General features: G+C 32.4%; 3 protein-coding genes across 3 annotated transcripts; all 3 read right to left on the reverse strand.

Moving 5' to 3' along the window:
- Positions 1 to 5,203, reverse strand: LOC123916798 (F-box/WD-40 repeat-containing protein At3g52030). Its single transcript, XM_045968340.1, has 8 exons — positions 4,687 to 5,203; positions 4,106 to 4,160; positions 2,525 to 2,623; positions 1,762 to 1,865; positions 1,213 to 1,302; positions 883 to 1,022; positions 637 to 721; positions 1 to 527 (listed from the first exon to the last, which is right to left on the reverse strand). The coding sequence occupies exons 1-8, from the start codon at positions 5,079 to 5,081 to the stop codon at positions 143 to 145; spliced, it is 1,353 nt and encodes a 450-aa protein (XP_045824296.1). The 5' UTR covers positions 5,082 to 5,203; the 3' UTR covers positions 1 to 142.
- Positions 5,204 to 7,035: 1,832 nt separating this feature from the next.
- Positions 7,036 to 13,557, reverse strand: LOC123917093 (serine carboxypeptidase-like 40). Its single transcript, XM_045968718.1, has 7 exons — positions 12,599 to 13,557; positions 9,976 to 10,083; positions 9,619 to 9,893; positions 8,286 to 8,543; positions 7,861 to 8,069; positions 7,476 to 7,581; positions 7,036 to 7,379 (listed from the first exon to the last, which is right to left on the reverse strand). Exons 1-7 carry the CDS (start codon positions 12,972 to 12,974, stop codon positions 7,224 to 7,226), a joined length of 1,488 nt encoding a protein of 495 aa, XP_045824674.1. The 5' UTR covers positions 12,975 to 13,557; the 3' UTR covers positions 7,036 to 7,223.
- A 645-nt stretch (positions 13,558 to 14,202) lies between these two features.
- On the reverse strand, positions 14,203 to 16,416 carry LOC123917094 (biogenesis of lysosome-related organelles complex 1 subunit 2). The gene is given in 4 exon segments (XM_045968719.1): positions 14,203 to 14,409; positions 14,411 to 14,665; positions 14,824 to 15,030; positions 16,200 to 16,416. Coding segments are annotated over 3 exon segments (549 nt in total). The 5' UTR covers positions 14,935 to 15,030; positions 16,200 to 16,416; the 3' UTR covers positions 14,203 to 14,226.
- Positions 16,417 to 16,800: the final 384 nt, after the last annotated feature.

Raw genomic sequence — 16,800 nt, forward strand, 5'->3', positions numbered from 1 at the left:
CTAAACAACTGTTATTATTGTGTAAAAAAAAAAAAAACTAGACAACTGTTATAGGTTATAGCTAAACCAAATGCATACACTGATTATATTGTTTTTGTTACAATATACATTATTCCAAACAAATAGATCATAAATTAATAATTTACAATGTATCATTATCTTTGAATTTCCACAATCTGATGTCCCTGGTGGTATTGTGTGTGGTAACAATTTTCTTCATTCCAACAGCGAGGCATGTAATAGAAGGCCGAGAATTTGTAGGAATGTCATCAATATTTAAGTAGGTATCATCAGGCAATCTCTTCCCCTTCCTTCTTTGGATGGAGCCTGAATGACGACTTTGATATGTTGACAACAATTTATTCTCTACGATACAACTTGAAACAATATTGCCATCATGTTGATTTACAAATCTTAAGATACCGTCTATTCCTCCAACAGCCAATGTTGATTTGTCGTTCTGCATGTGCTGTATAGAGTGCACTACATTAGGACTCACTCGTGTGTTCCACAACAGTTTCCTTGTCCTGCATCAAACAAAGATTGCAATTATGATCCGTCTTAATTTGTTTAGGAATTTCTAGTGATGATGCACCCTAGCAATCAATAACCTTTAGTACACTATAGCAAGCATACCTCATGTCCCAACAATATGTATACCCAACAGCTGATCCGGCAAACAGTAGCTGAGAGGAGGGTTTTAAACACAAGGTCTTTATGCCTGCGATGAAAAACAAAGAATTAAATAAGATTTTCACTTGGTGCATCATAATCTGTAATGCTTATCAAAAAGTTAAAACACTAAGAAGGATCGAACGGAAAGCAAGATATTTATAAATCCACGAGTTACTACAATATCAACTAGAAGGGATAAACCATTACCTCTAAAATCACTAGATCTAAGTCTTGCTACTTTCTGAACAGAAGAAGGATCTGATATTGTTATATTCCCCGAAGTGGACCCACTTAGTATCAGTTGATCTTCACTTAAACATAAACAAGTTATAGGTTCAGAGTGCATTCTGCAGATAACAAGTTTAACACAATATACATGTTAGATATGTTTTAGTTATTCCTCAAGCAATACAAATGAATCAATCTATAACAATGACAAGTTAGACCCCCCCCCCCCCCCCCCCCCCCCCCCCCCCCCCCCCCCCCAAACCCCTGTTTTAACGATATGTAATCCATGTTCTTAATGCATAGTTATACCTTATTATTTGAGAACATCTCCTACTGTACATGTCAAAAACACGAACAGCCCCATCGTCACATCCAACCATAGCTTCTGGGTCGAAGTAACTGCAAGCACATAACAATGGGGAAAAGAAAAAATTTCAGGTCAAAATCATGATCCTATCTAGGAGTGGGAGAAGGGTGCAAGATTATAACATACATGATCTTAACATAGGTCATGTGATCTAATATATAGAAGTACGATAATATAATTAATTAACAAGTGAAATAATATCACTAAAATTCAGGTAAGCATTTAGATATTTGTTTTGTAGTTATTGCAAATGTTAATCTTTATAATTGTAATTATAGAAAAATAATAGGAATCGAACAGAACAGAAAACTCATGAAGGCTTTTTATATTTCACAAATGAAGTTCAGAGCATGCAAAAGATTGCCTTATGAAACTCAAGTTAGATAAACTTTCAACTTTATGCCAGCTAAGCAAATAGCATACAAGATTCTGACTGTCTTGTGAAACAGAATTTGAAATAGACAAGAAAAAAGAGCATTGCTTTTGTTTACCGCATGCATGAGCCTTTTATGAATTTGCCTTCAAGAGAAGGAAACACACTTCTTTTCCCATTTCGCCTCCATATGCACAAACGACTGCCAATTAGACCAACGATCTACAAATGAATATATACAGAGATTTAAACTATAAAGCATGCCAAACTTCAGCAAGTTAGGAACTTAAACATACTTGAACTGACAACAATTTTGGGGAAGCACGGATGAAAAGACATAACAGATTAACATCAGCCTACAGCTGATTAGCAGCACAACAAAATTTCATAAAAAAAAATCAAGAAAATTAATTTTACGTTTTACAGATAGTTGTTGAAAGTGTAAGTATGTTAAGTTTGACACATGATGCATACATACGTGTGTGTGTGTGTACACAGTACAGTTAGGGATCAGTGTTGTTAAATGGCGGCGCCGTGGTGGAATGGGGCAGTGAAATTTTTGACAACTGCCATAGGCAATTTGTGAAGGAATGACCGCCACAGCGTGTTTATATGGCGGAAATTTTGATTTCTGCCATCGACAATGCTGCTAGGGATATGATTAATTAAAACCAAGCGCCAAACTTTTACACTTATACTTGTTAATATCTATTTGTGTAATGTGAATTAACTAATCAAACTATTTAAGGTTTTTCTTTCCTAATAAAAGCTTTTAACTATAATTTAAATAGGAGGTATCTCACAGTTTACTGATAGCATCAAATTTCTTATACTTTCACTGGACAAAATTAAATAAATAAAACATTCATTTAATCACTAACCTTGCTCTCATCAAAATCAAAGTCAACTAGAGGTAGCGTATCAGGTATCGTGTATTCTTCTACACATTTATAGCGGTCTAATGACCAGACACGAATAACCTACCATAATGTCAAGGAAATAATTAGTAAAACACAGCTAATCAAGTTAGAAACTATACCACATGAGAAACAACAAAAATAAAAGATCAACAAAAGGTAGATATGATAGCAATATATCTTGAATTTACACTGTTTTTAACGACAAAGATGCGATATTTAGAAAAATTAACATAGTCAAATACAGAGAATGTGCAAATTTCCAGAAGCAGAATACAAATCCATATTAGACATTTAAAGAATCTAATGATGAAGTTCTATCCAGCCACCAAAGAATAGGCAATAGAAACAAGAACTTCAATGAAGTGCTTCAAATCCTTAGGAATGAGTTTTTGACCCTTTGGGTTTTTTCAGTTCCTAAATAAATGGCAGATTAATCCCACTTACCTTGATAACCATAAACAAAGCTACAAATAGCCTAGATAAAATCAACCTACAAACCATAAAATGCACTAAGATATGTCCCAGTTAGAAATCTCTCCCCATTTTTTATGAATATCTACGAATAAAAGATCAAGAAACATTGTCCTGAGCTGAGGGCCACGCAAAACACTTATGTAATATGTAATAGACAAGCAATGTTTTCAGGAACCAAAATCCGAAGACAGTCCTCTCTCCTTTCTAAACTTAAAGTTAAGCTATCTAACCAAACGATCCCACCTAGGGCGCAACAATCCCCAACAACAATAAATCCCAGGTGACCCTCCCAATATTTTTTTTAATAAGATGTTGACCCTCCCAATTTGGTGAACTGCTTATATAATAATCATTCACAGGGAAAGATAGTGCATTAAAATACTAGAAAAACAGGCCTTAACAAGACTGATACCGTCTCTGAATGAGAATCTTCCTTTCAGCTATCCAACCTTCTACTATATTCTAAACCATTTGGGCCCAAGAAGGAGCTAAACATGACCCCAATCCACAATCCACCCAATGATGCTTTAAATTATATGTAGTCAAATTCTTATTACTGTACACAGTGCATCTTCATCATTTTAAGTGTTAACAATGATACCGCTCAAACAAGCACATAGAAACAATCCCAATAGTTGAATTTACAAAAAAAAAAAAAACAAATGCTTCAAGCTTGTCAGATTCATATGTGGAATTGGCATATAATTAGTTGATTACCATTGCAATTGTTAATTTACTGCTTCCTACAGAATCAGGTTGCTTAAACACTGAAAGATCACTAGATATTGTCTTGTGAAGAGGTGTAGATGCATAGAGATGTACCATTCATGCTTAACAACTACAAAGGTACAAACTTACTGATCATACTCAATACATGATAAGCATTTCTTGAGCTAGAGTTTAGAATAGATTAAACAAAGTAGTCATAGAACCACAAAGCAGATCATAATCCACCGTGGATTTGATGAACAATAAAACTAACAGCTTATTTATACAAGCTGCTAAGGGAAGGATGTCTTTAAGAACAGGAAATTGGAAATATAGGAGATATAAGAATAGTGTCCACACCTTATCTCCCACACCAGTAACAAGTGTACCCATTTTCATTCGGCACTGAGAAACCCTGAATTGAAAGGCAAAGATGGAAAATCAATATACAGTCTGAATGTTTATATGGTGTGCACTTATCAAACAGATGTCTACAAAATAGGCAAGTAATTAAGCAATCGTAGTATTGAATCATAGCTGTTCCATATTCTTCCATCCACCATCAACAACATCGATATCTACAATCTATCTTACTATCTATTAATCAATTTTTCTACACATACACACATTTTATCTTACTATCCATTTATCAATTTGTCTACACATACACAAATTCTAAAGTAAATGCTACTCATTTTCTATTCCTCGGAAGTTCAGGTGCTCGAAAGCTCACCAGAGTCCGGGCAGACCTCAAGGCTCAAAGAGCACTTACAAATTGCCCGCCAAATAAGTCCTAATTCCGAGGAGTTGAACTCACGCCTTGCGGGCTATAAGTCAATTCCTCACCAACTGAACCAACCTTCACCAGTAAAAAAACTACAAATTTTTAAGTTGATGGTTGAAAAATAGTACTAAATTAAAAGGAAAAGTTGGTAAATTACATGGTTGAATGTCCCTTCCAATGATCAACATGAAACACACCACATTTCAGCGATAATCTATGCTGCTCCATACCCACTTCCCTTAAAATCACCCTCAAGGACTTTTTAGTAAATTCAGACGAACTCGAACAATTCTTCAACAGTTTCTTCTCATAATACTCTCGCAGTGATCGAGACTCAAGAATTGCGTTCCAGAATTTACAAACGAGAGAACACCGAACAAGGTCGAACATGTTGAGGAAAGCGAAGATTGTACAGATGATGTCGCCATCGAGGGAAAGTATTGTTGTTGGAGTATTGCTGCCGCGTTTATTTATTTGGTCAGTGGAAGCGGTGGCCGGAGTAGGAGGTGTGTTATTTGTCGCCGCCGTGAAAGTTGGTTGGGGTTTTATCATTGTTTAGAGTGAGAGGAGGGTGGGCAGCTCCACCACACGTTCTCTACTCCGGCAAGATATGGGATACACGGAAATGAAATTTGTGGCGGGCGCTATGTTGTTAAAACCGGGCCGGCCGGTTCGATCAGGATGATTCCAGACCGGTCGTAGTAAGAAATAGGGATCAAAGTCAGAAAAAACCGGGAACTATGAAGCAAGACACTATGATTAGATTTGTTGGTGTGTCCACGTGTTGGTGTCCGACACTTGTATTACACTAGTACGACATGTGTTGGATAACTCATAACGGGGTCGGAAAAAAAAAATCAATTTTTCATTTACTTTGACACTCTTTTGATTGATGCCCGACACCTGTAACACACTCGTATGACACATGTCAGACAAGTGTCCCAAAAATAATTATTTTTTCGTTGCTTATACTCTCCTTAGACTTAGACAAATATCAGACATATCTACAAGAGTTAAAGATCTGTCGAAACAACAATATTGATCAACGAGGGATTGAAGACATTACATTTTTATTGCAATATTTTAAATTTTTTCGATCGTAAATGGATAAATAAAGGTAAAATACTATCATATATTATTTTAAAACTTTTTTAAAAAAATAACTTGCTCAAATTAGATTTACATGTATGTATATATTTTGATTCTCAATTTATATGTTTTATAAATATGTAGCGATGTCGGTGTCCTATATTTTTTACATTAACTTTGTCGCGGTGTCCGTTTCCGGTTCGTGTCGCGGTGTCCGTTTCGGAGTCCGTACTTCATAGAATGCTTACGATCATTTTTTTGGTCAAAAAACATATATTTATTTTTTAATTCGGTAGATTTCTTTTTTTTTATTTAATCCCAATTGAAATTGAAAGTAAAATTAGAAGAAAAAAATATTAAGAGGTTCATAGTACATAGTAAAAGTAACCTGTTATGAAATTTAGAACAATAGAAATGACTAGATTATTCAAAAAATAAGAAAGATTTTTGAATTGCATTAAAATCTCTCTTACATTAAGATCCGAGGGAGTAGTTTCTTATCTTCTTTCATGGTTGAGATAATTGGCATACCAATAACCATCATGTGATCCATAAGTTTGTTGGCATCTTCCACCAAAAGGCTTTATTAAAATTAACGTTGATTGATCTTCTATTGACAATTATGATAATGGTTTTTGTTTTTATATGGAAATGTTAGTCGTTAGTATTACAATTTAGGTTAGTTTTTCTTTTTTGTCGGGACTTGAATCCTGGACCTCCTGCTCCTTTATTCTTAACTCAACTAGCTTAACCAGTTGAGCTACTCATCTCACCCCGCAATTATGGTAATGTAGATTTGGAGGTCATTTGAGAAACAATAGGGGAAATAGGATACATGGTTTCCCTGGATGTTGTGGTAGAGCTTCTAACTTATTGGCCGAACTTTCAACTATTTGGAGAGGTCTTCAATTGTTGTGAGATCTTGGATATCGGTCTATTGTGATGGAAACAGATTCTTAGGATCTTATTGATGATGTTAAGCACAATGACTTTCATTCCCATGCAACATTGTTTTCTTTCATTAGGAAACTCTCTTCCCTTTCTTGAGAGGTTTTTTTAATCATACTTTGAGAGAAGACACCAAATATATTGATTGACTAAATTTAGTGTTACAATTCTTGAAGATGTTGACATCCGAATATCCGATACGGATACTCAGCTGATGCTAAGAAAAAATTGGGTGTGAAAGTTATTTTTTGTAGCAGAGAATTCTGCTGCCGATCATCCAAATTCATTTTTAATTCTAAAAACTTCATACCATGCACTTACTTATTTTGTCAAAGTGTTCGCAAAAACACCACTTTTATAGTGAAATTACCGATCAACCATCATCATCTACAACACTCAAATTAACTTTCAGACCGTAGATCTTAAATGAGAGAATCAACCCCCCATATTAAAATTCGTAGTAATAGAATCAATAAACTACCTTATGTATAACACAAGTAACTCATACGAAAGCCAAAAAGATGATAATTTTTATCCATTTTCATCAATCAATAGTTCGAATAAAACCTAATATTAAATGGATTTTCTTTTTTAGAAAATATGGTTCAACACAAGAGAGCCAAGCCAACAAAATAATATAAATAAATTCTAACAAGATTATAATCTATGAGTATTAGGAAGAGGAGTGCCATTTAAGAAATGCTTGATTAGAGAGAGGGCTCTTGCTGGTTGGTAGCTTGGTACTTGATGTCCTGCTTCTCTCACTGTGGCAAAAGTTAAACCTCCCTTATATACTTCAGCAAACCCACCAACCTGTTTTTTCATATGAAAATTCATCACAAAATGTTTGAATCAAACAATTTATCTACAAGAAAAAACAAATATTGAGATATTATTAATTACAAGTACCTCTCCATTTATGAACCAAGGATACCAAGTAGTATTAATAGAAAGATTCATCTTTTTAATGGAATATTTGGTTGAAGTAACAGGCACCCTTGCATCTATATCACCACTGTATCATACAATACAAAAATAATGATCAAAATTAAATCATAAGCAAACACCTAGAATAATAAGGGAGCCCCCTAAACTTAGCTCAGTTGACAAGGACATCATATTTTATATGTAGGGGTCAGAGTTCGAACCCCGAATACTTCACTTATTCACCATAAGGGTGAAATTTCTAACCAATGAACTAGTCCCTACAACTAGTCCCTACAACTATAAGTAAAGAGAATATGATAATTACACACTAGTCCCTACAACTATAAGTAAAGAGAAGATGTTTTACCTAAAAATCCACACCCTTAGTCCATTATTAAGGAATTCATGTAAAAGGGGAATAATTGTTGAAGGACTATCCCCCCACTTAGAAATGATATCACTACAAGGCTCCCAATCATATTTGAGTTTGGTGACATTGGCATGAAGGGCCTCTTGAACATCATCCCTATTCAAATATGCTTGTACATAATCATCACTGCAAGGATCAAGAACAACCTGCATACAATAATATGATCAAATTTTATATTAAAAAATATCTCCGACCGTGCAAATTTTATATTAAAAAAAATAATTTTTGGCATTGTAAATTTTATCGAAAAATATTTCCTAGTAGTATTATTTTTCAATGAGCTCGATCACTTGATTAAATCATAACTTTTCTCAGTTTCATAATTAAGATCGAAGAAAATAAGGATAAAATTTGAATCTCACCGAGATCTTGTTGGGACAAGTAGTGAGGTTGTGATTATTGCATAGTGGAGCATAGATGTTGTACACATCAAGGAACGCTGTGTTCTTATCAACTTGACTTAATGCTTCATTGCATTCAGTATTTTGATTAGAATTTGATGATAAATTACAAAATGTGTTGATATTATGTGCTGCTTGGTCTGATATAATTGCATGGCTAGCAAGATAATCATTCATTCCTTGATTATCTGTGTCATCATTGATCACTGCATTCCCAATCTACACATAATGTAACATATTCGATCATAATCATATTTGTTACATTAACTTCTTTTTTTCATTCATATTTGTGTACTCATTCAACAAATATTTAGATCAATATATCCAAACAATAGTTGTTTAATATTCAATTCAATTTTAATCAAAATTGGTTATATAATTTATCATTCAAATTTTGTAATAGTAGAACCAAACATTCAACAACTACTTGTTCTTGTTGTTTCCTTTCCATGACATATGTTTCAATGTCTTACTATTAACAACCCATACTAATTAAGGTCCCACCCATGGACTAAAATATATATAGACCATTTATTTTTAGTTAAAAAACTGTTTTTTGTTTTATTTTATATGTCATATATTGATAATATAATTTGATGAAGAATTTAAACTTTTATATAGAATGTTAGTTAATAGTTGTTACATGATTGAAGAAAAAAACTCATGATTATTGACATGATCACTAGGACCTAAAAACAATAAAACCAATGATATCACAAACAAATGAACAAAATACCATGATTTATAAAATTTAATTAATAAATCCAATTAACATAATAAAGTCACATATGTCATGAATGTAACAACTTGTTATAGTCCATATGAGTGGTTGACCAATTTAGATTTCAATCAATAACATAGTTAACGATATACTTCTTTTTCTTCACCATCATGATGTTATTGAGAAATTTGGAAAATCATATTACTTTTGTTTGGATATATCAATTTTACAATGAATCTAAAAAGTAAACATTTTCTTATATATAAGATCGAAGAGAGTATTCAACATAGTTAATGATATATACTCCCTCCGCTCAGTATTTTGGTACATTTTAAAAATATGTATACGACTCATATTAGATATGGACCACATATATCGTTTTTTCAATGTATCAAAAAAATCAAATTTACTTATAATAGTGATCGAAAATAGTATCTATAACGACATGATTAAAACATGAAATAATAATGATAACTTCTTCTCTACATGCTCTCTTTCCAATTTACTAACAAATAGAAGGGAATATTATTGTGTTGTCAAAGAGGGCATGATTAAAACATGAAAGATACATACCATAATTCCTTTGAGGTTGACAATTGTCCTATTAGCCTTTTTGTTATGGTAAAGAATATTGTGTGCAAGTTGAGGAACATAATGACCAGCATAGCTTTCACCAGTAATGAACAAATCTCTATTCTTATATTCAGGAAATCTCTCTAACCAATTTACTAAAAATACATAGTTATCTGTAGCTGTTTTTCTATCTCCATTGTTGTCATAATCAGATGATTTGTTTGAATAAGAAAATCCTACCCCAGCTGGTGATTCAAGGAATAATACATTTGCAGCTTCAAAATTGAAAATTATTTCACAAGTGAGAAAATGTAAAATGATTGAAATTATTAAACACTACTTAAAATTAATAAATACCATAGTTCCATGAATAGTTATTTTTGTGAAGGGTTTTTCCATCACTGTTCACACGGAAGGGTCCAAGTTCTTCCATTGCTCCATAGGCAAGAGATGAGCATCCAGGACCTTTGAAAGTGAAAATGAAATATTAGTAGTGAAATACCATAAAAAAGACAATATATAATAATAAGTAAGTTTATATGGCCTAAAAATAGTAAATTTATATAATTTAATCTTAATAGTTTATTTAAGACTTAACTGTCAAAAATAAAATAAAAAACAGTTGGGACAAAAAAGTATAATAGAAAGTGAGCTAGTAGTAAAGAATTTGAATAACATACTAAAAATTTTGAGTTTGATCTCCAGTTTCATTGTAAATAAAAAAAAGTATAATAGAATTATTTAACTTTGGATCCGGTTAACATAGCTCAGTTATTAGAAACATTTCAATATTTAGGAGTTGGAGTTTCAACTCGAGATTCCTCGCTTATTCAATTTAAAGGATGAATTTTTTTTTTTTTTTGGGTCCTTCTCATCTTTAGTGTGAAATTTTGATCTTTAGACTATTTAAAATTTAGCTCAAGTGGTTAATGAAGTCCTTGTAGGACGAATCGTTCATGAGAACCTAAGTTCGATTTCTTGTAGGAACAATTTTTAACGGATTTTATTTAACTCACGACTGAACTCTAGATCACCGGAACTTCTTCACTTAAGAACCAAAGTTAAAAATAAAAAATAAAAAATTTATTGTCGGTTAATAGTTACTAGTTTCTTTTTAAAAACTAATTTCTTTTTTTTTTGGTACAATTAAAAACTAATTTCTACCAAACTTCTAGTCACTTGTGTTTGATGAAGACGGGGTAAGTAAAATCTAATTAATAATTATTCGGCTAAGAATTAAACTTTCTCCGAATAATTCGTCTTTAAAAAAAACTATTTAACCACTTTAACCGAAGGACTTGGTTGAAATCATTCTATTAATGATATTATGATTATGATAAGGGTCTTGTTAACATGTGCCCTTAGGGCACATGTTAAGATATACCAAAATAGAAATTTAACATTTAATGATACAAGAAATTTAATACTTCAAAAGTCAAAATGCACAAATTAGCATTTAATAATTTCTATTTTTACTTCCTTAACATGTGTCTTAAGGGCACAAGTTAACATTCTCCTTATGATAATCCACATAATATTGTAGTTGTCTTAATAACAATCCCAATAAATACTCCCGGTGACTTTATTTATATTTTTTGTTCTCTGTATTATGTATGTATAGTATACGACCACATGTACGCCGCCGAGAAATCCTCTAGAACCGCCAATTATGGGATTCTAATTTCTAACACCTGCTTTGCTTTATACGCTCTATTCGTATAAAATACTGCGGCGTATAACTAAATCTATATCCATCTTGGAATATGATTTTGCCAGTGTCTAGTAAAGTTCAAGTTATAATAACTATAATAATTGAGTAAAAATAAAAGTAGATATAATAATTATAACAGTACTAATAATAATTTCTCATAATCATTCCCCTACAAATAATATTTTTCTAAGCCCCATGTAGTGTACATGTCCATATATGTGCATGTAACACTTAATCCCAACATAGGAAACTAAATTATGTGAGCCATGCAAAGTAATTATAAAAGACAACCACTAGAAGATGAAGGATAATAATATGTTGGTTGAACAACTCTTACCTATATAAAGACAATATATAAAATCAAAATAAAAAATAAATGAAAGACATTATATAATTTGGGTAGTTCCAATTATTACTAATTATGGGGTAAGTTTGTATAATATATATGAAAAGTTGCAAAAGTAGTATTACTAACACTTTGGTTATATTGCGTCAAAAATAAAAAAAATAAAAAACCACTTTGGTTATATCTAAATTGAGAAATATTTTGTTTGACTAGAAAAAACATAATTCAAAACAGATAAACCCCCATAGAATGTGTACTTACATAGAATTTTAGGACAAATTCTTTCTATGATATATCATATATGCATAATTAATATATTCGTTTTCTTCAAGTTGTTTCTCCCTCGTGATGTGAAAATCCAAAAAGAATGTGAGTTCACAACAAGGCAAAGAAACACTTTGTATATGTGCATGTGCTTTGATGCAATTGTGTTGAAACTACTAATTGGAAAAAAAATAAAAAAATAAAAAAATAAAAAAATAAAAAAATTTCAACGTTTTTGAGTATGCAACACTTTTTTTGAGTGTGCAAATACTTAAAATGCATCATAATGATATTTTCATTTCTTTTCATTAGAAGCAAATGTTAGACCCATAGACTTAGATCTATCGAGATTTTAATTTGTATAACATTGCATCAAATTTCTTCTCAAAGTTTAAATATTGACATTAATTTGAAATGATAAAAATAAATGACTCTAATTATGTCCCTATTTGTTAATGACACTAAAACTAGAGATCAAAATTTTGTTGTCACTTCATTTACAACGATTATACTTTTTCTAGTAGTGATAGTTTGTCACATATTATGATCGTTGCATAAAGATCTCAACCTACAGTTGCAATCACACATATAATTCAAAACATTGAATCTAAAAATAGATGATATGTTTATATATAGTTTGATGTGTTTATAGTTTATACCTCCATTGAGCCAAAGAAGAAGAGGCAATGTTTCTTTCGAATGAGCAGCTTCGACAAAGTAATAGTAAAAAGCACGTCCTGCGAATTTGTCCACCGTGACATACCCTCCATATTGAGAGAATTTCACATTTGGTTGCCCTGGTAGCTTCTCAATCCTATCTTTTTCTTTCATACCATCTTGAGAATGAATCATTGCATCAAGCAAAATATTCTTTTGTGCCTTAAAATGACTCATGTCAATTTGTGAATTTGCATTGAACTTTGACTTTTGCAATTTGTCAAGAGCTCTACTTTGTTTGCTTCCATGGATTTCATCCACAAAGAGAGTTACAATGAGAAAGGATAGAAGAAACAATGAACAACTTGGTTTGTTCATTGTGTTGATTTGTTATGATGGATAAAAAAGAAAGAGGGTGATAATTAAGTGTGGAAATGTGAGAAATGAAATTAAGGAGAGGGGGCTTATATATAAGAATCCAAAATCTAGCTAGCTTCTTAAGTTGAAACCACTATAAAGGACATTGTTGTAAAAATCGGACTTGAAATCAAACTATGTTGTGTAGAAATTATTATAAGTGGAAGGTTATATTTATAGGCGGAGTTTTGAACAAAAAGGGAGAGATTTAAGCGAGATGGATCAGCTCATAATTTGAATCGATCTGTAACTGATTCACCTATATGTGTGCGTTAACTGATAAGCAAAGGCTTATGCGCGCTAACGGATATATTTGATTGGAAGTGGATCGAGAGGAATTGAACCATGTGCTTAATCAGTCATTAAATCGCACTGACATTTATAAACACTACTAAGATAAGTGTTCCCTTCGACGTGGGACTTATTAAAACTCTTTTTCTTTTCAATTCACACTAACACTTAGTTCTATGCATGAGTTTATATCTTTTCCAACTTCCCTCCATTTTTTCCATACTTGTTCCAAGTCCAACAAACTAGTCATAACATTCCGATCATGATTCAATTGGTTCAATCATAATCATAATTTAACTAAATGACAAATAAATAAATAAAAAATAAGTATTATAAAAGTATTATAAAATACTAAATGACAAATAAATAAGTATTATAATACTTTTACTTTTATAATACTTTTTTTTTTATTTCAAAAAAAATATATTATAAAAGTAAAAAATATTAATAAAAAACCCAATTGAATCAACTACACAGTTCAATTGGTTCAGCTTTGTTCAATCCGGTTCAACCAAACTGCAATATAATCAAACCAAATGAACAAACTTGTTCACGATTCAACTGATTGATTAAGGGACATGATTGGGTAACCAAAATAACAATATGATAAGAAGTGGAAAAATTGAATGATAATAATATTTTTTTAAAGAATTTCTTGACCGTCAATCATGTTATGCCATGTGAGGAGAGTTTAGAGATGCATGGTTACTTAAGAACACATGCAAGAGGATAATTAAATTTTTCAGATTTAAATGATAAGGCGGAATTAATTTTCTATTGGGAAACGTCTTAAAAGAAAATTCTATTAGGAAAATCAAGAACAGTTTAAGAGAAAGAGGAAAATATTTCATGACAAAGTATGTTTTTTACTTTGATAACCATGCAGCTAATTACCCCTAAATCACATTGCGGTCGCGAACCTTTATCTAAAACCCTTATGAATTGAAGGGGAGTTTGAGGATCCAAATAAACTGTATAAACTAGAGCAAAATAATACAAGTTGAGAGTAAAACAAGTAAATTAGCAAGTTGAGGGAGACTATTCTCATTAGTCCTACCCATTTGCTCAATTTGTACATTATTTGTTCATTAGGAAGATGGAGTTTTGGTTTGGTACAGTGAGTGGACTTTCGATTCCAACAAAGCCACATATTTATCAAGCATAGAGACCACAGCTTCAAATTCAGTCACTTGCTTCTCTATGGCATCAATCTGCTCAACATACTCATTAAAGCTGCCACTCTTGCATTTCAATTGCTCCACAAACACCCTTAACCCTGAAGCCAAATCACCAAACCCTTTATACTCTTCTGCTACCCTCACATTCATTTTCTCCAATAGCTCTAGATTGTTATTAGTCCCCTGAGACACAAATTTATTGCAAATTATAACAAAATAAGTCGATAAAAATCACAGTTGATTTTTGAAACAATGGTGCAACTCCAAATCGTAAAGCGTTTGCAGAATTGGCGAGAAGTAGGAATTTAGAGAGGGTTGGAGAAAAGAGTGAGAGGTTTCACCTGAAGCTCCGATTTGATCATAGTGGTGACACTACTGAAGAGATCATTTAGTGATTCAGCAAGTTCATCGTGCTTCTGATCTTGTGCTTCATCTTTCTTTATATTTTCCATGATTGGAGCATATAATTGACTAATTCCCAAGGGAAGGTTGGGAGTAACTATGCAAGCCAAGACGACAATCAACCAAGTGTTGTTCTATAGATCAAGCTGCAGTTGTTTCAAAAAGGAAGAAAAAATCATTTTATATTTGTAAGCTCACAAATCAAACCCTAATTTAATCTTTTGATAAATTAGATGTGTTGTGAATTTCCTAATTTTAAGGATTGGTACTAGAGACTCAGACCGCCATTATGTGGTAAATTCCCTGTTTTCCTTCCGTTTATTCACCTAAGCTTTAAGTAATCCGAATTGAAAATATGAGAAACAACTTTTCTGCTAATGGAAGAATAGGAGAAAGTACATCAACAATTAAATCAGGCTACAGGATAAAACCAGCTGTCCCTCCTCCTAAGTCTTTTACAACATTACAATGACCTATGATGAAGCACCGACACAGACACAATACTAATAGTGACACGCAGACATCGATAATAATTTAAGAAACTACATTAATTGAATATAGTTATGTAGAACTTTGCTGGCTAAACTTGGAATATATATATCTGCTGACATCTCAAATGTTTCCTCTCTGTAAGGCTACAACATACATTGGAGGAGGTGGAGTTGTTTGTGATTATGCATATGATAGAAACTGGTATCTATGATTAAGAAAATTAAGGGATAAACACATAATTTTTACTTCAATTTATAGAGAAAGATTCTCAAAACAGAGGAGGTTGTAATACAAATTACAGACACACAAACACTCACAAATCTGACAGAGAGAATAGATGATAAGGGGAAACAGACAGCAATTTCCCACCGAGATGTTCGAGAGCTTGGTCTCTCCCAATCAATAGCCACCGACACGTTACAACTTACAAGTCTAGCCCAAAAAAATACGCACAAAACTCTCCCTGTTCCTTCTCCAAGTATTACCTACCTAGATAGCAAGCTAAAAAAGTTCTGAAAAATTTAATAAATAACTAACAGTTTGGTCAGCTTGGACCCTGTGAGCCCATGGCCCATTCCCCTTCTATCAATTAGAAATGTCTGAATACTTAAAATGTGCAGAAATTACCTATGGATTGATTTTATGCAGCAGATTAAAGAATTCCCACTGAATATTTTAAGGGAAAAATACATAATTTATGTGAAGACGAAAATCGTCAAATACAATTTTGAAACATACAGTGCATGAATTATCGATAGTTTTCAAACAAACGGAGAGTACTCACAAGTATAATAAAAAATTGAGATAAAATTAGTAAATTGACCTGTAATTAACTACGGTTGAATTGAATATTTGCATTGATGTTTGTCGAATCGGATGAAAACGAAGAATCAGTGGCTCAGCTGAGTAGAGTACTCTCTTCTTCCTCAAGGGTTTCGTTTCTTCTTTCCCCTTTTTTTTCAATTCTTCAAAACGACGACGTTTTGTAGAATTTTGTTTTCCACGAATTGCTTCTTCTTAAGCGGATGCATAGTTAATTTTGTGTCGAAAAGAGAAATTATTAATAATTTTATAAAATTAAGTTATTCTTTATGGTGAATGCTAGAGTGAAGGAGCAAATAGGTCCCTCACCGGTGAGGGACTAAGAAAAACTGTTTTCAACCATTCAGATCAAATCAACGGTTTAGATTAAAAAAGAGAACATGTACGATTGTCTACACATGATCCAGCCACCTTATTAATCTTCTTCATCGTCTTTGTATCTTCATCTCCATCATCATCTTCCTTAAATCAAAATTAATTTTCACTTAGTTTTTCCTCAAATACATCTCGGAATAGCAAATCTTTACTTCATGGTCTTAATCTCTTTCTACACTCAAAAATCAAAATCTATAAATTTTCAATAAACCTTAAAAAAAATGACA

Source organism: Trifolium pratense, linkage group LG3 (genome assembly GCF_020283565.1).
Source record: "Trifolium pratense cultivar HEN17-A07 linkage group LG3, ARS_RC_1.1, whole genome shotgun sequence".
Lineage (NCBI taxonomy): Eukaryota > Viridiplantae > Streptophyta > Magnoliopsida > Fabales > Fabaceae > Trifolium > Trifolium pratense.

Excerpts from the sequence above, each read along its gene's own strand:
- LOC123917093 (XM_045968718.1), bottom strand. The coding sequence starts at position 12,974 with ATGAACAAACCAAGTTGTTCATTGTTTCTTCTATCCTTTCTCATTGTA. Across the intron at positions 10,084-12,598 it reads TCTTCTTTGGCTCAATGGAG|GTCCTGGATGCTCATCTCTT; the intron begins GTATAAACTATA and ends TCACTTTCAAAG. Across the intron at positions 7,380-7,475 it reads CTTGGTTCATAAATGGAGAG|GTTGGTGGGTTTGCTGAAGT; the intron begins GTACTTGTAATT and ends ATGAAAAAACAG.
- LOC123916798 (XM_045968340.1), bottom strand. The coding sequence starts at position 5,081 with ATGATAAAACCCCAACCAACTTTCACGGCGGCGACAAATAACACACCT. Across the intron at positions 4,161-4,686 it reads TGGAAGGGACATTCAACCAT|GGTTTCTCAGTGCCGAATGA; the intron begins GTAATTTACCAA and ends CTTTCAATTCAG. Across the intron at positions 1,023-1,212 it reads AGATGTTCTCAAATAATAAG|AATGCACTCTGAACCTATAA; the intron begins GTATAACTATGC and ends TGTTATCTGCAG.